This window comes from Octopus sinensis, linkage group LG22 (genome assembly GCF_006345805.1).
Source record: "Octopus sinensis linkage group LG22, ASM634580v1, whole genome shotgun sequence".
Lineage (NCBI taxonomy): Eukaryota > Metazoa > Mollusca > Cephalopoda > Octopoda > Octopodidae > Octopus > Octopus sinensis.
The window spans coordinates 26,201,144-26,218,643 of NC_043018.1; the positions used below are offsets into that span (position 1 = coordinate 26,201,144).

The 17,500-nt window shown below is 36.3% G+C and overlaps 1 protein-coding gene across 1 annotated transcript in view; it reads left to right on the plus strand.

Moving 5' to 3' along the window:
- LOC115223135 (protein unc-13 homolog B-like) overlaps positions 1-17,500 on the plus strand; it is a 393,815-nt gene that overhangs the window by 258,695 nt on the left and 117,620 nt on the right. Inside the window, exon 7 of the mRNA XM_036512114.1 lies at positions 3,792-3,800. Within this exon, the coding sequence (XP_036368007.1) occupies positions 3,792-3,800 (9 nt within the window). The remainder of the gene's footprint in view (positions 1-3,791; positions 3,801-17,500) is intronic.

The following is a 17,500-nucleotide window of genomic DNA, read 5'->3' on the forward strand; positions in this document are numbered from 1 at the left end:
GATAAATTTGTCGACTTTGTTGTTTTAAGAGAGAAAGTTAGATCTCTTAATTTTGCTTAAATGTTATTGCAAACAACCCAACGCAAATGTGAATTCACAGTTTACACAAATGTTCTTATTGAGCACGAGCCAAATTCTTTAATTACTAAATCTGAAAATGGGAGAAAGCAAGGTTTCAATGGCAATTTGCCTTCTTTTAAAATGTCCCTTAGTGTTTAGATTTAAACTTTCCAGCATCACCATTTGAGCGTGATCGTTACCAATGTCGCCCACCATTCAATTGTGATCGTTACCAACGTCACTTCACTGGCACCTGTGCCGGTGGCATGTGTAAAAAGATTCGAGCGAGGTCGTTGCCAGTACCGCCTGACAGGACCCCGTGCTGGTAGCATGTAAAAAGCACCCACTACACTCTCGGAGTGGTTGGCGTTAGGAAGGGCATCCAGCTGAAGAAACTCTGCCAGATCAAGATTAGAGCTTGGTGCGGCCGCCTGGTTCGCCAACCCTCAGTCAAAATCGTCCAACCCATGCTAGCATGGAAAGCAGATGTTAAACGATAATGATGATAATGCTGATCAAATTAAATCAGAATTTTATTGTTTCTGGGGAGGGTCATTCTCTTTTAGTGCCTTATTATTTTGGTTCTGTTACAAGCTTGCATACTAGTATGCTAGTGTACACTATTTAGTTCCGTTACTGGCCTGTGGTACCAGTATGCAAGTCTACATTATCTCTTCAGGTCTATTACAAGCCTCTATACCAGTATGCCAGTCTCCAGCATCTCTCTGTTGCCGATGATAATGATGATGCTAAAATCTAAATTCTACATGAACCCTTAAGGGTCATGTGAACTCTGGTTATGAACCACTGACACAGTAGCTTCAAAATTTTGGTGACATTATTGGTTATTTTTAGAATAACATTGTAGGACAGGCAGGAGAGACTAAACCTGGCTAGTTTCAGCATAAAATAGGTGGATTATTTAAGACATTTGTGGCCGGTGTAAATAGTGTTAAAAGACCATTCTTAGATTAAATTATATGTTGTTGCTCTTGCTATCAAATACTTGAATGTTGAGAAATTTTTAGTCTCAATTTAAAATTGAAATTTGAAGTATGCTTCTGTATATAATATTTCTAAAGATTTGAGTCAATGCAGCTTTTGTTTTTGTTATTTTTTACTTTTGTTATTCCCGTAATTTTTAAAATATCATTGCTTGTTACAGTTTGGCTCTTCATTATGTATTTTTTCCTCTCTTTTATATATATTTTAACCTATGTATACTGGCCCAGTTTAATGCTTTCGTTTGTATATATATATATATAATATATATATATATATATATATATATCTGTGTGGTGTGTGTGTGTGTGTGTGTGTGTACATATGTATGTATGTGTGTGTGTAAATATATATATATTTATATATATATATGTGTACATATGTATGTATGTGTTGTGCGTAAAAATATATATATTTATATATATATGTGTACATATGTATATATGTGTTGTGTGTAAATATATATGTGTGTGTTTATATGTATATATATTAAATAGTGTGGTGGAAACAGGTTCAGAAGTTAGATAATCATTTTGATTTATGTGTCTTACGAAATGAAAGTAAAATAATATCCAATATCAAAATACCAGAACAAAATTTAAATTGGTTTATATTTAAAAGTAAAAAGCAAAACTAAAAACAATGACGTAAAAATCATCATCTCTTAACTTATCTATTTATTTTAATTTGAATTAATTGAAAGAAATACACTAATTCAAGCTCTCTGTGTGATATATTTTCTAATTAAAAGCTGTGAATTAATTGAGGTAATCTTCAATTAAAGATTACACTTGCAGTTAGTGAAATAATAATAAAAGCATGTGAAAGCATTTTAATAAATAGCAATTGAACATTTATTTGGGATTACATTGCTTTGATTTTGAGGAAATTACGTATTCTAATCGAAGCAGTTTGTATATATTTATATTGTTAATTTAGCAACTTAGAATTAAAGTATGTTTTGAAAAGAAAAGAATTCTTTACAAGTCTGAGAGCAAAGAACACCACTTCAACAAGTAGCAAAACAAAATAGTTGTTATGTGATTGGGATTGGAGTTATTACAGTTGCACTCAACTTGGTATGGTGGGTAGGAAGAAACGTGCTACAGTATGAGCCAAAAGAATCTGGCAATTCCTTAGCCGTATCTATTGGGTTGTCTGGAAAGTCCGTGCTGATTTATAGTAGCTTACCTTTCGACTTGGGACAAAGACTGCAAAGTTTTTTTCCCTGTGTTCTAGCAACTCTGCCAGTTTTATGACTAATTCTACAAAATGGACTGGTTTATTATATGACTTATATTTTTGATGTTCTTGTTGGGTTATCTTTATATCTTTTCTTTTCACTTGCTTCAGTCATTAAGCTTTGGCCATACTGGAGCACAGCCACACAGGGGTGCCAGGTGTTTAATTTTTAATGTGACACTTATTCTATTTGCCTCTTTTGCTAAACCACTAAGTTACAAGGATGCAAATAAACCAACACCAGCTGTCAAGTGGTGGTGGAGAGGGTACACACACATATGCATACAGACACTGTGGTTTTACAGTTTCTATCAGTCAAATTCACTCCCAAGGCATTGGTCAAACCAGGGCTGTAGTAGAAAACACTTGCTCAAGGTATTGAACCTGTAATTTCATAGATGCAAAATGAGCTTCTTAACCATGCAGCTATGTCCATACCTTTACATCATAATTCTTCAGACTGTCAATTTCATCTTTAGAAGTGAAACCATTTTGGCAATATTTTATATGTACACTATGTTCGTATAGGTTTGATCTTCAGTCTTCTTTATTTTCTAAACGAAATTCCAAATTAGATTAAATCCAGTCACATACTATGTACATATCCAGGAATATGATTAGAAATTAATCTGATCAGAATAGAATGTAGATGTGATGCATTCAAACATCATTAATCTCTAAAAATGAGGTGAATAGTTTGAGAAATTCTAATCTTGTTAACAACTTGATTTCAACATTTGGACATTTAAATAACTTTTTAGATTATCAGTTTCATATTTTTCTTTATGCCCTACCACTTTTCAACAAAATCCCTTTCGGCAATTTTTATTGTTTTGGCATTTTAGAAATAGTTTTATTTGATATATTCTTCTCATATCCCATATATCTATTCTTATGTTAATTGCATACTTTATCATGAATGTCCTCTAAACTGTATATTGCTTTCCACTGTAAGAAATATCTTGCTTTGAAAAATATTTAAATTCATTTAATTTATTTGCCTTGGGTTATCATCATGCTGATGATTTCCAATAAGAATGAAATGGTGCTAGATATGATTACCTATAACTAGAATTTTTTACATCTTCGTAATGAGTCTGTAAATAAAAATAAAATATGTATATTCTATTAAGTTCTTCATTTTAAAAGTCAAATTTCCAATCTCACCAACATTTGTCTAGAAATGATTATCTCTCTTACAGTAACTGGCCACCAGAGTGTAGCACATGTTTAAACAAAATATATTCTTTGTTATGTACTATGTTTTATGTTATATATATTTCACGTTTCATAATATATCTGTATTTTATGTTTCATTCTATATTTGTGTTTGTATATATATACATATATATATATATATATATATATATATGTGTGTGTGTGTGTGTGTATTTATATATATATATATATTGTGTTTTATACTATATTTTTGTTTTATATCAGCTTTTATACTAAATCTGTTTTCTCTTTTTCTCTTTAATTTGCAGACTGGGAAGGTATTTATAAATTTTTATTAATATTTCTTTTAAATAAAACCATATCTACCTGAATACATTGCAATCTCAGACATAATACAATTTGTTCCCCCCCACCCTCCAGATTTATTTTACCTAAAATCAGAAACATTTTTTTTTTTACCCACCATTCTTCTTCCCTCTTTTTGTTTTTCATACTCAAGTATAATGCTACATTAACAATTTTCTCTTTGATGTTTTGTATATAATTCCTCGCATTGTGCACATGTGTGTTTGGCATTTAACTTCAATTTACAAACTCTTGTAAAACATTCAGAAGAATTCAGCAAAGGTTCACTACTGCAAGAAATGGTGTTTTGTAAATGAGTATTTTTACTTTCTGAACTCTTCTATACTTAAGGAATATCCACTTGTATTTACCCGTTATTTATTTAGATTGATTCTACTTTTCCTTTCATTTTGAAAATATTGGGAGCATATATTTTTGACCTGGAAATTTATTTCTTCTTTTCATCATCATCATCATTCAATGCAAGGAACTACTGTTCTTGAATGGGATCCATATGGCCCCTGAAGATCCATATAAGATTTTGGGGTGTCCATACAGCCGAATAATAAATTGTGGATCCACAATACTACTTTAAGGGCCCCTTGAAAAAATGTTGCTTTAGATGTATGTATTGGTATGTATTGCAAGAAACACCTCAGTTTCTTCCCCTGACATTTTACATGGTTCAACATACACAACAAAATAGGAATTTTGAAAGAAGTTTCTATAAAACTAGTTTTTTAAATTACTATGGGGTCCTCCAGGATAAAATAGAAATCAAAGGGGCCCTTAAATAACAAAAAAAAAAAGAAGTTGAGAACCCCTGATTAATGTCTGTTTACCATGCTGGCATGGACAAACATATTTTATAAAAAATATTTTCATTTATCTTTTACCAACTGCAACCAGAAGCTGTGGCCATGCTGGAGCACCACCTTTCAGTGTGTTTGGATTTCTTTCTTGTACTGTTGGATGGAATTTCTCTTCTTTGTGCTTCCTGCTGCAAAGTGGAGTCATCTAGTATTTCAGATAAAAATTTGGCTGGGTTCTCTACGAAGGCCTCCACATCTACACTTTGCAAATCTCTGAATTCAAAATTCGCTGGGGTTGACTTTGCCTTTCATTCTTTCGGGGTTGATAATTTAAGTACCAGTGAAACACCGGGGGTCAATGTAATTGACTAGTCCCCTCTTCCAAAATTTCAGACTTTGTGCTTATAGAAGAAAGGATTATTATTATCATTATAATGCTAAAAGAAGTTCTGAAGCCATACTTGATCTAGCTTACAAGGTCTAATAAATAAGTATCCGGTCTGTTGCCATAGTAACTTATCTAAAGCATGCAGAGGGAAGCTGCTTGGCAAAGATTGACCTTAAACTCTGTTGTGCATGTGCACTAAGTTTCAATGTTCTAGCTCACTTCTGCTGTTTACAGCAGTGCTTGGAAAGAAGATGTGTAGCATGTGATCATTACATTGACCATGAAAAAGAAAGTTGTCCTGGCAATACCTGCTCAAGGCCTACACACAGTTGTAGAAAGTGTTTGAGCTGCACACACGTGTACAAGTGGTTCAGACGTTTCCAAGATGGCCAGAAAAATATTAATATTGACGAACATTCTGGGAGACCTGCAACCAGCAGAACTGAGAAAGACATCACGGATGTGCATGCAGCTGTGAGGGGAAATCATCGAATCATAATCTGTGAGTTATCAAAGGATGTGCAGATTAGTTATGGTTCAGTTCAGTCCATTATCACTGAAGATTTGGGTATGAGACGCGTGTCTGCAAAGTTTGTGCAAAAACTGCTTTCAGCTGACCAAAAATACACTGGGGTTTCAGTTGAACAAGATCTCCTTGTTTGTGTGGATAACGATGAAAACTTTTTGAAAACTTTGCAAAGGCCTCTGAGCAGGTATCACCAAGCTTTTGGCAAAATTTGATGCAGATTCTCTGCTCAACTTTCTTTGCCATGGTCACTGTGACAATCACACGCTACACACCTTCCTTTCATGCACTGCTGTAAACAGCAGAAGTGAACTAGAACATTAAAACTTAGTGTGCATGCACAGCAGAGTTCAAGGTCACTCTGTGCCCAGCAGCTTCACTCTGTGTGCTTTAGTTTAGTTACTGTGGCAACAGTTAAAATACTTATTGATCAGACCACATATCTTGATGAAATAAATGCTTTTATGTATTTGAACTCAATTTGTAAATATTACTGATTTTTCCAAGAGAAGTAATTTGAAATGGAATCAGTTTGAGATCAGATTACTTAACTAAATCTTATAGATTATCATATTTGCACATAACTTCAGAAATTGAGAAGAATTTGGGTTTTTTTTTGTGTGTGTGTTGTGAAATTAATCATTTATGAGACTGGCAGAAATACTTAAAGAAATTAAAATTCTCAATTTTCCTTCTAAAATTCTTTTATTATAAGAAACTATTGAGATTTTGCCTTAACAGATGTGTGTTTGTGTAATATATATATGTATACATACATGTATGTATGTATGTATGTATGTATGTATGTATGTATGTATGTATGTATGTATGTATGTATGTATGTATGTATGTATGGATGGATGGATGGATGGATGGATGGATGGATGGATGGATGGGTGGGTGGGTGGGTGGGTGGGTGGGTGGGTGGGTGGGCGGGTGGGTGGGTGATATAGTTGTGAGGAAGAGTAAAGCCAGGATGGTATGCCACAGTGTGAGATCTGTATGGAAGTCAGACCTTCGTAAGGACCTGAATATCCATCTCTTCATTGCTGCATTGGAGTTTGTGCTGCTGTATGGTTCTGAAACTTGGACACTTATCATAAAACTCACTCAGAAGTCCGTTCCTGCTAAGTCAATTTAGCCTCTTTCATCTTCCCTTGGTGTACCTCTTCTAATTTACTAAAAGCACTCTAAGGCTTTTGTAATACTGTTGTATTACGATAGCATAGGCTTACGTGTACTTCTCATACTGACTTACTTGAAGTTGGTGGATGGGTGCTACATGAGAATGCTGAGGATGGCTCTGGACATTAATCAGTATACACTGAGGATGAAGAACTCAGAGCTGTACAAGAGCCTCCCAATAGTCAGCTCGAAAATAACACAGAGGAGACTGAGATTAGCTGGACATACTCACTGACATTCAGGGTTGATACCGCACTCAGTGCTCCTGGGGGATCCCCTACATGGACACACTAGAAGAGGGAGACCGAGGATGACATATGTTGATGCCCTAAGAACAGACACTGGTCTCTGAGAGACACAGGACATGGCAACGATGATGAGGGACAAAAACCACTTGAGAGTACTCATCCATGGATCTCAGGAATTTTACCCACCTTAGAGATGTATATATGTGTATGTATGTATGTGTATGTATGTGTGTGTGAGTGTGTGTGTGTGTATGTATGTATGTGTTTATGTATATATAGAAAAAAGTGAAAGGGGTAGTTGAGAGGAAGAGCAAAGCCTGGATGCCATGCCACAGTTTGAGATCTGTATGGAAGTCAGACCTTTGTAAAGACCTGAAGATCTGTTTCTTTATTGCTGCAGTGGAGTCTGTGGTGTTGTATGGGTCTGAGACTTGGACACTGATCAAGAAACTCAGTAAATGTGCATATATGTATATATGTTATTTGTGAGGGTTCGTGACTTAATGGTTAGGGTGTTGCAATTACTATTGCGAGATCATGATTTCAATTCCAAGACCAGGTGGTGAGTTGTGTTCTTGAGCAAAGCACTTCATCTTACCTTGTTCTGCAATCCTTTTGACACCTGACCCGTGGTACACCGTGCACCTGCTCAGGTAATGCTGATTTGGTGGAAGGAGTGAACTAATGTACAGCATATACATTTGGTCATTATAAACAAGTCATTTGTGCTGGTCATTCAGCAAGAAGCTGAACACTTGGACATTGTCTATGAGAGGAGAGTCCATCCTGTATGTATGTATGTATGTAAACATTGCAGACTGTCGGCAGTATGCTTGGTACCAAGATTATTCTCAGATTCTTTGAAATAAACTTTACAGAAGTATATAGGTGCAGGCATAGCTGTTTTGTAAGAAGTTTCCTTTCCAACCACTTGGTTCTGGGTTCAGCCCCACTACCTGCTGCCTTTGGCAAGTGGCTTCAACTATAGCCCCAAGTTGAGCGGATTTGGTTGATGAAAACTGAAAGAATCCTGTTTTGTGTGTGTGTTTGTGGGTGGGGTTCCTCCACCACTTCACAACCAGGAGCAATTTGGCAAAAGAGATCGTTTGAATAAGTACCAAACTTGAAAAAATATTTCCTGGGGTCTATTTGTTTACAAGGTCCATGCCCCAGCAAACAATAAAAAGGACATCAAAGCAATGAAAGCCACTTAACTATGTAGAAGAGATTAGAGAAAAACCAAGTTCATTTATTGAGAATTTTGTCTTTAAGAAAGAAAAAGAAAAAAAAACAAAACAAAACAAAACAAAACAGGCGCAGGAGTGGCTGTGTGGTAAGTAGCTTGCTTACCAGCCACATGGTTCCGGGTTCAGTCCCACTGCGTGGCACCTTGGGCAAGTGTCTTCTACTATAGCCTCGGGCCGATCAAAGCCTTGTGAGTGCATTTGGTAGACGGAAACTGAAAGAAGCCTGTCGTATATATGTATATATATGTGTATGTGTGTTTGTGTGTCTGTGTTTGTTCCCCTAGCATTGCTTGACAACCGATGCTGGTGTGTTTACGTCGCCGTCATTTAGCGGTTCGGCAAAAGAGACCGATAGAATAAGTACTGGGCTTACAAAGAATAAGTCCCAGGGTCGATTTGTTTGACTAAAGGTGGTGCTCCAGCATGGCCGCAGTCAAATGACTGAAACAAGGAAAAGAGTAAAGAGTAAGCCCTAATTTGCCAGATGAAAATTCAGAATGAAGTGTTAACTGTCAACAGTACGGAGAATTTGAGCTGTGACTCATATCTGGAAAAAAGCACAATGTAGCAATGACGTGGCAAAGTATATGACATTGAAGTCAGAACAATATATTTTTTTGACAGTCAAAGAACTCCTGATGATTGCTGAGCTGTGATGTGAGAAGCTAATGAATAGAGCTTTCACATATTCTTTTGATATGCGAGTGAGCAATGTTGCCGTTGAAGGCTTTCATAGAAACCATAACTTACATATTTTTGCCAGATCTATCTCGATACCTTTTAACAGGTTTTAACAGTTTACACTTTCATGTTCATGTGCAGCTCTTTAATGTGCATATATATGCATGTGTGTGTGTGTGTGTATGTGTGTGTGAGTGTATGTATGCATATATATATATATTAGCATACATTGGTATGTATGTGTTTATATATATATGTGTCTGTGTGGATATGTACGTATATATATATATACATATATATGCATATGTATATATATATACATATATATGCATATACTCTTTTACTCTTTTACTTGTTTCAGTCATTTGACTGCGGCCATGCTGGAGCACCGCCTTTAGTCGATCAAATCGACCCCGGAACTTATTCTTTGTAAGCCCAGTACTTATTCTATCGGTCTCTTTTGCCGAACCGCTAAGTGGCGGGGACGTAGACACACCAGCATCGGTTGTCAAGCAATGCTAGGGGGACAAACACAGACACACAAACACACACACACATATATATATATATATACATATATACGACAGGCTTCTTTCAGTTTCCGTCTACCAAATCCACTCACAAGGCATTGGTCGGCCCGGGGCTATAGCAGAAGACACTTGCCCAAGATGCCACGCAGTGGGACTGAACCCGCAACCATGTGGTTGGTTAGCAAGCTACTTACCACACAGCCACTCCTGCGCCTATATATTATATATATATATATATATATATATATGTAATTATACATACATATATATATATATATATATATATATATGCACATACACACACACATAGGGATGCTTTAGCATACATTGGTATATACGTGTGTGTGTGTGTATATATATCTATATACACACACATATAGGGATGTACTAGCATACATTGGTATGTATGTGTGTGTGTGTGTGTATATATATATATATGTATGTATGTATATGTATATCTATGTACATCTATGTGTGTATGTAAGTGTATATATATATATATGTGTAAAGTTATATATATGTATGTATGTATATATATATATATATATATATATATATATGTATGAGTATGTAAAAAAAGAAAGATATTTATCCTACTACTTGTGTAAACTTGCTACATTCGATATTTATTCAGTAGATTGTTTATATGTTAGCTCTGAAAGTATATCAACACTTCCAGTCAAACCGTTTGATAGTTTGTGTATTCAGTCGGAGCTCTCTCCTCACATAACAACACTGTTTGTAAAACTATAAAATTTTGCATAGTTTAAATGTCAACACAAGAAGCATTCGTGCATGGTTGCACGGTTATGCATTTGGTTCTAATGTGCAGCTTCCTTGGCAAGTAGTTTTATCAACGTAGTCCAAAGTAGTCGGTCTCAATGATGTTTTGTCTACGAACTCCTTTTGTTCCTATTTTATTCTACTGGACCTCCATAGCCAGTCACTGTGTATATATATATATATATATATATATATAAATAAAAGAAATTTCACTGTACAGTGCTCCAGCAGGGTCACAGTCAAATGACTGAAACATGGAAAAACATGCCAGTGGCACACACAAGCAGCCATTGCACTCTTAGAATGGTTGGCATTAGGAAGTACATCCAGCTGTAGAAACCATGCCAAATCAGACTGGAGTCTGGTGCAGCCCCTCAGCTTACCAGCTCCGGTCAAACCGTCCAGCCCATGCCAGCATGGATAATGTACATTAAATGATGATGATGATGTATACAAATGGGTATGTGTATGTATTACTGTCTCCTTGGCCTGATATCATGTGACAGTTGCTGTACATGAGTGTCACCCTCATGTAAGCTCTGTTCTACGTTTCCAATTTTCCATGGAAAACAGTTGGCCATAGAAAAAAACCACCTTGGCAAATTCTGTCCAACCCATGCCAGCATGGACAAGTGGATGTTAAAATGATGATGATGATAAATGTTCAGTTAATATTGAATGTTATAATATTTGATTAAATCAAAATATGAGTGCATCTTATTGCCAATCAGGGAACCTCTGTATGGTTGGTCGTTCAACCTGCAAGAAAAAGCAGCTAAATCTCCTTTAAATGATGCCTTACCATCTTCAAAAGAGAAAAGAGATGTTTGGCAACGTAGTTCAAGTTACACTTTGCCTGAAAATATGATATGTCAGGATGGTCATAAATGGAATGTATTTTCTGCTTGGTCTGTTTGATCATGACTAAACTGGAACCAAAAACAACAACAGTAACAACAAAAAGCATTTTATTGTATTTTTATATTGGCTCTTAACCTCTTTGCAATTAAAATAATTAGCAAGATCAAAGGGTAAACGAACTTAGTTTTTTTATTTTTGTTTTTAATTTAAACAATAAAAATCCCATATCTGCAAATTTTAGCACAAAATGAAAAATATTTTGAGAAAGTCATGCTTTTTTTTTGTCTCATTTAAAAAAAATTCATATAGTTGGGTGTGTTTGAGCATTGACATTAATAATTATAAATTTGTTATATTCAGGTGGTAAGCTTGCAGAATCGTTAGCCCACAAGGTGAAATGCTTAGCAGCGTTTCACTCTGAGTTCAAATTCCATCAAAGTCTACTTTGCATTTCATCCTTTTGGGGTCGGTAAAATAAGTACCAGTTGCATACTGGAGTCAATGTAATTGACTTATTCCTTCCCCTGAAATTGTTGTCCTGGTGCCAAAATTTGAAACCAGTTTTTTGGAAAATGGTAAAATGGGTTTCCATGCCAAAATAAGCTTGATGGCTGCTGACATAATGGATACAGTTGAGGACATCCAACTAAGATGTCAGTGGCACATATCTTGGTTACAACACTGTGTCATGTCAGTGACACATATATTGGTTACAACACTGTGTCATGTCAGTGGCACATATCTTGGTTACAACACTGTGTCATGTCAGTGGCACATATCTTGGTTACAACACTGAGTCATTTCAGTGGCACATATCTTAGTTACAACACTGTGTCATGTAAGTGGCACATATCTTGGTTACAACACTGTGTCATGTCAGTGGCTATGACAATATAATTCTTCCACCCTTTTGCATTTAAACTGGCCCTATCCATCTCAAGTTCTTTGCCTGTTTTATGTTTAAACTGGTCTGATCCAGCCTCTTACACCCATCCTACATTGTCATTCTAAAAATAACCAATCATATCATTGAAATCTTGAAGCTAAGAGATAACACACAATTAATTCAAAAACAATGTGAATAATAAAAGCATTACAGCAGACATGTAGATCCAAATACCAAATGGCTAAAAATGGACTAGTCCATCTAAAGATACATAAAAAGTGGGTTCACTTTATGTTGGCAAAGGCAAACCATTTATGTAATGGGCTAGGAAAGACTGGTGGATATGAATGCTCCAGAAATCGGATTTGATTTGACTATTTCGTCTGTCTGTCTGTCCGTCCATCCATCCATGTTAGTTTTTATTGCTTTTCAATTAAAATAATTAGGTAAATGAAAGTGTAAGTCTCAACTTAATATTCCCTATTGGTAAATTCTTGCATAAAAACAAAATAACATTTTGAGAATTACATTACTTTTTTTATGCTCTTTCTTCTAATATATATATGTGTGTGTGTATATATATATATATATATATATATATGTATATATATATATCATTATTGCAATATTTAAGTGTTATGTGCTGTTAAGGATTGTTATATTACTGATATTACTAATTGCTATTGCTAATTGATATTATAACCATTAATTTCTTTCTATTTATTGTTACTTTATTTAGGAGTAATGCGATACACCTAATAGATGTGAGCTTTATGTATTTTGGCTTTTTACTTGTCCTTAATTAATTTAGAAAGTGTAATTAAGGTCAAAATTTCGCTAATGAATTCTAGAGATTTTTTTGATACTTCTGGTTTTTTTGGTTTTTTTTGTGAAACTGTGAAAAATAAAAGAAAAGTAAAAAGGAAGAAAACTGAGTAAGAACTGTATATGCAGAGACACATTAGTAACGAGGCATATAGTGTTACAATTAGCAGTTTACTGATTTGGTTCTTTTAGATCACAAATGGTGAACATTAGTTGAAACCAGTTGACTGCATTTTTTTTTTTTTAGCACAAGGGAGTGTTTGTAACCTGGTGCAGAATCAATATCACAGCAACACCATTTTATTGGCTTTCCTCACTGATGTTTACATCCTTTGTGCAGGCATGGCTGTGTGCTAAGAAGTTTTTGGCACTTTGGGCAAGTGTCTTCTAGGATGACCAAAGCCTTGTGAGGGGATTTGGTAGATGGAAACTGAAAGACGCCTGTCATATAAATGTGTGTGTGTGTCTGTGTTTATCCCTGCTACCACTTGACAGCTGGAGTTGGTTTGTTTATGTCCCTGTAACCTAGCAGTTCACCAAAAGGTACTAATAGAATAAGTATTAGGTTTAAAAAATAAATAAGTACTGTGGTCAATTAATTTGACTAAAATCATTCAAGGCTGTGCTCCTGCATGGCCACAGTCCAATGATTGAGATAAGTAAGAGAATAAAAGAATGCACATACATGTGAGTATTGGGTACACCTTATAGAATTCCTGCTCACACCTTTCCTACAAATCAAATAGGGTCACCTACCTGACTGGGGTAGGATCCTGTCTGTTTTCTTGCATATTAGGACCAGAATCTTTGCTTAGTTAACCTTAAGGCCCTTAGATTTCAGGTTTTGCTTCCTCGCCTAAAATTTCTCTTTTAGCTCTGATATGGAATCTGCTATGAAGGCAAGATCATCAGCATATAGTAGTTCCCAGGGGCTACCTGTCTTGAATTCCTCTGTTATGGCCTGCAGGATAATGATAAAAAGGAAGGGACTAAGGACTGAGCCTCGATGACCCCCCTACCTGTATACTAAATTCTTCACTGTACTTGTGGATAACTCTCACCTTACTGACAGCATCTTTGTACATAGCCTGTACAACTTTCACCAGCCACTCGTCTATCCCTCGCCTCCTCAAAGCCCGCCATACCACATGGTAGGGCAATCTATTGAAGGCTTCCTCTAGACCAGTGGTTTCCAAACGTTTTCGGGTTGCCACCCCTTGACATCCAAGCCACATTCAAGCACCCCCACTTCTTCTAACCATCACAAACATCGACCTCTTTCTGAAGCATCAGTATTTCACAAATATAACTTAATGAACCCATTATTTTGTTGTTTTTACATGAATCACCACCCCATTATCAATGCCCCCTTGGAACTTTCCACCACCCCCAGGGGCCGCAATAGCACCCACTTTGGTAACCACTGCTCTAGATCAACAAATGCCAAATATAATGGTTTATACTCAGCTAAGTACTTCTCTTGCAGTTGTCTGACTATGAAAATAGCATTAGTAGTGCTTCTTCCCCAGATGAAGCTGAACTGCATTTTGTTTAGCCTAATTCTCCTCCTAATTAATTGGGCTATAATGCTCTCCATAATTTTCATCACCTGGTCCAGGAGTTTGATGCCTCTATAACTGTTTCTCTCTAAAGCATTGCCCTTACCTTTGTAGCAGCTAACAATTATGCTCCTGTGCCAGTCACTGGGTATTACACCTTCCTGAATGACGTGATTAATGATTAATTATGCAGGTGACTCACTTGTATCCTACCTTACTGGATATTCTGAGCATCTCAGCTGTGATTCTGGATGGCCCAGGGGCTTTCCTGCTTTTCGTGTTTTTAATTGTCTTATCTACCTTACTGCTATCCACTAGGATAGCCAGTTCTTCTGTTGGGTTCACATGGGGGAGACTCCCTTTATCCCATTCATTCTCTACACTCAACAGCCTCACATAGTAACTTTTCCTGGTCTCTTTCTTGTCCACATCACCAAGTGTAAGCATCCCATTATCCATCCACACAAATTCCTTTCTTGCAATATCTTGGTTCTCAGTGACGAACTGTCTAGCAATCTGGAACACTTCAAGTCTCTGATCTTCATGCTGTAGGACATTGGCAAACCTCTTCTTTTTTGGTTTCTATCCCAGCTAGATAAGACTGACATCTAGCCTTCTTTTTTGCCTTCTGATATGACTCTTTGCTACTACCTCCTCGTTCCCACTCTTTCTAGCCCGTCTCTTCTCTATTATAGCCCTGTCAGTGTCACTGTTTCACTACCACATCACCCTTGGTCTGGCAGAGGCTTTGCTCCAACCATAGATTTGGTCTGCTGCCCTCAGTATATGTGTATATGTTTGTGTGTCTGTGTTTGTACCACCCCAACATCACTTGACAACCGATGCTAGTGTGTTTACATCCCTGTAACTAAGCAGTTTTGCAAAAGAGACAAATGGAATATGTACTAGGCTTACAAAGAATAAGTGCTAGGGTTGATTTGCTTGACTAAAGGCAGTGCTCCAGCATGGCTGCAGTCAAATGACTGAAACAAGTAAAAGAAAATGTACTAGTTTAACAAACACCTGCACACACACACACACACACACACACACACACACACACACACACACACACACACACACACACACACACACACACACACACACACACACACACACACACACACACACACACAACACACACACACACACACACACACCACACACACACACACACACACACACACACACACACACACACACACACACACACACACACACACACACACACACATGTAGATAGATAATTGCATTCACTGGCACATAAAAAGCACCATCCGAGCATGGTTGATGCCAGGTCCGGTTGACTGGCTCCTGTGCCAGAGGCATATAAAAGGCACCATCCAAATGTGGCCAATGCCAGTACCCACTGACCTGATCTCATGCCAGTGGCATATAGAAAGCACCATCCAAACGTGGCCAATGCCAATACCCCCTGACTGGCCCCCATACCAGTGGCACGTAAAAAGCACTATCCAAACATGAGCAATGCCAGTACCCCCTGACTGGCCCCCATACCAGTGGCACATAAAAAGCACTATCCAAACGTGGCCAATGCCAATACCCCCTGACTGGCCCCCATACCAGTGGCACGTAAAAAGCACTATCCAAACATGAGCAATGCCAGTACCCCCTGACTGGCCCCCATACCAGTGGCACATAAAAAGCACTATCCAAACGTGGCCAATGCCAATACCCCCTGACTGGCCCCCATACCAGTGGCACGTAAAAAGCACTATCCAAACATGAGCAATGCCAGTACCCCCTGACTGGCTCCTGTGCTGGTAGCATGTAAAAAACAGCCACTACACTGTTGGAGTGGTTGGCATTAGAATGGGCATCCAGCTGTAGAAACATCGCCAGATCAAATTGGAGCCTGGTGCTGCCGTTGACTCTCCAGACCTCAGTCAAACTGTCCAACCTGTACAAGCATGGAAAGCAGACGTTAAACGATTATGATGATGATGATGATGTAAAATTCTTAAGTCTTTTACTGTCAACATTTTGTTTACTGTGTGGTGGGGGTCAACTTTCTTAAAATTAACATCTTTCATGACGAGTGTTTTGGTTGTTAAGAACAACATTCGACTGACTAAATCACTTGGCTACAGGAATTTATGTAAATGTCTGAAGTTTCAAAGACATCCAACTGATTCTTAGTACAAGCAAGCATGCAATAATTTTTAAAAATCATATTTAATTTTGTTTTAAATTCAGACTATTTTGGCTAATTGCCATTCTTTTTTTTTTTTTAACCAGAAATCAATGGTTAATGATTATATCACATTTTCACAGGAATATTTGAGGTTTTTTTTTACTTTTAGTTTTTACCATATTTAAAAACTTTTTATTTTTACTTTTTAAATGCATATATATATATATACATATATATGCGCGTGTGTGTGTTATATATATATATATATATGCATATATATATATGGCAAGGCGAAATGTATAACATTACCTCATAGGACATATTGAGTTCTATTATTAAAGAAACCATGTTTATCAAAATCTTCAAATGTGATTCCTAAATTTTATTGATTTAAAAAATAAAGAACACACACACACACACACACACACACACACAAATTGTGTCTGTATCATGATATTATCTATAGTAGTAATATATAATATTTTTTAATGTTTCTAATTGAAATCTGTCTTTCTTTGTACACACACACACACATTAATACATACATATACACACATGCATACACATATGCACACACACACACACATATGCATACATATGTATAAAATGTACACATGTATATATATATATAAATATATATGTATATAATATATACATGTGTGTATACATGCATGTGCATACATTTTATGTACCAAAATACATATACACATACATTTATATATATATATATATTACGCACACGTATCTTAATTAAAGTCTATGTTTCGTGACATAACTGCACGATCGAGAGACAAAAAAAGAAAACAAAAATAACAAAAGAATGTTTGAAGTTTCTGGAATTTTATTTCGAAAACTTATTTAAAACGAAAACTCGAAAACTTGTACAACCGAAGACAGTTTTGTTTTTAAATTAATTTTATTACAGGTGATATGTAATTAATGTATATTGAATTTTTTCCTTTCTCTTTTTTTCCTTTCTTCTTCAA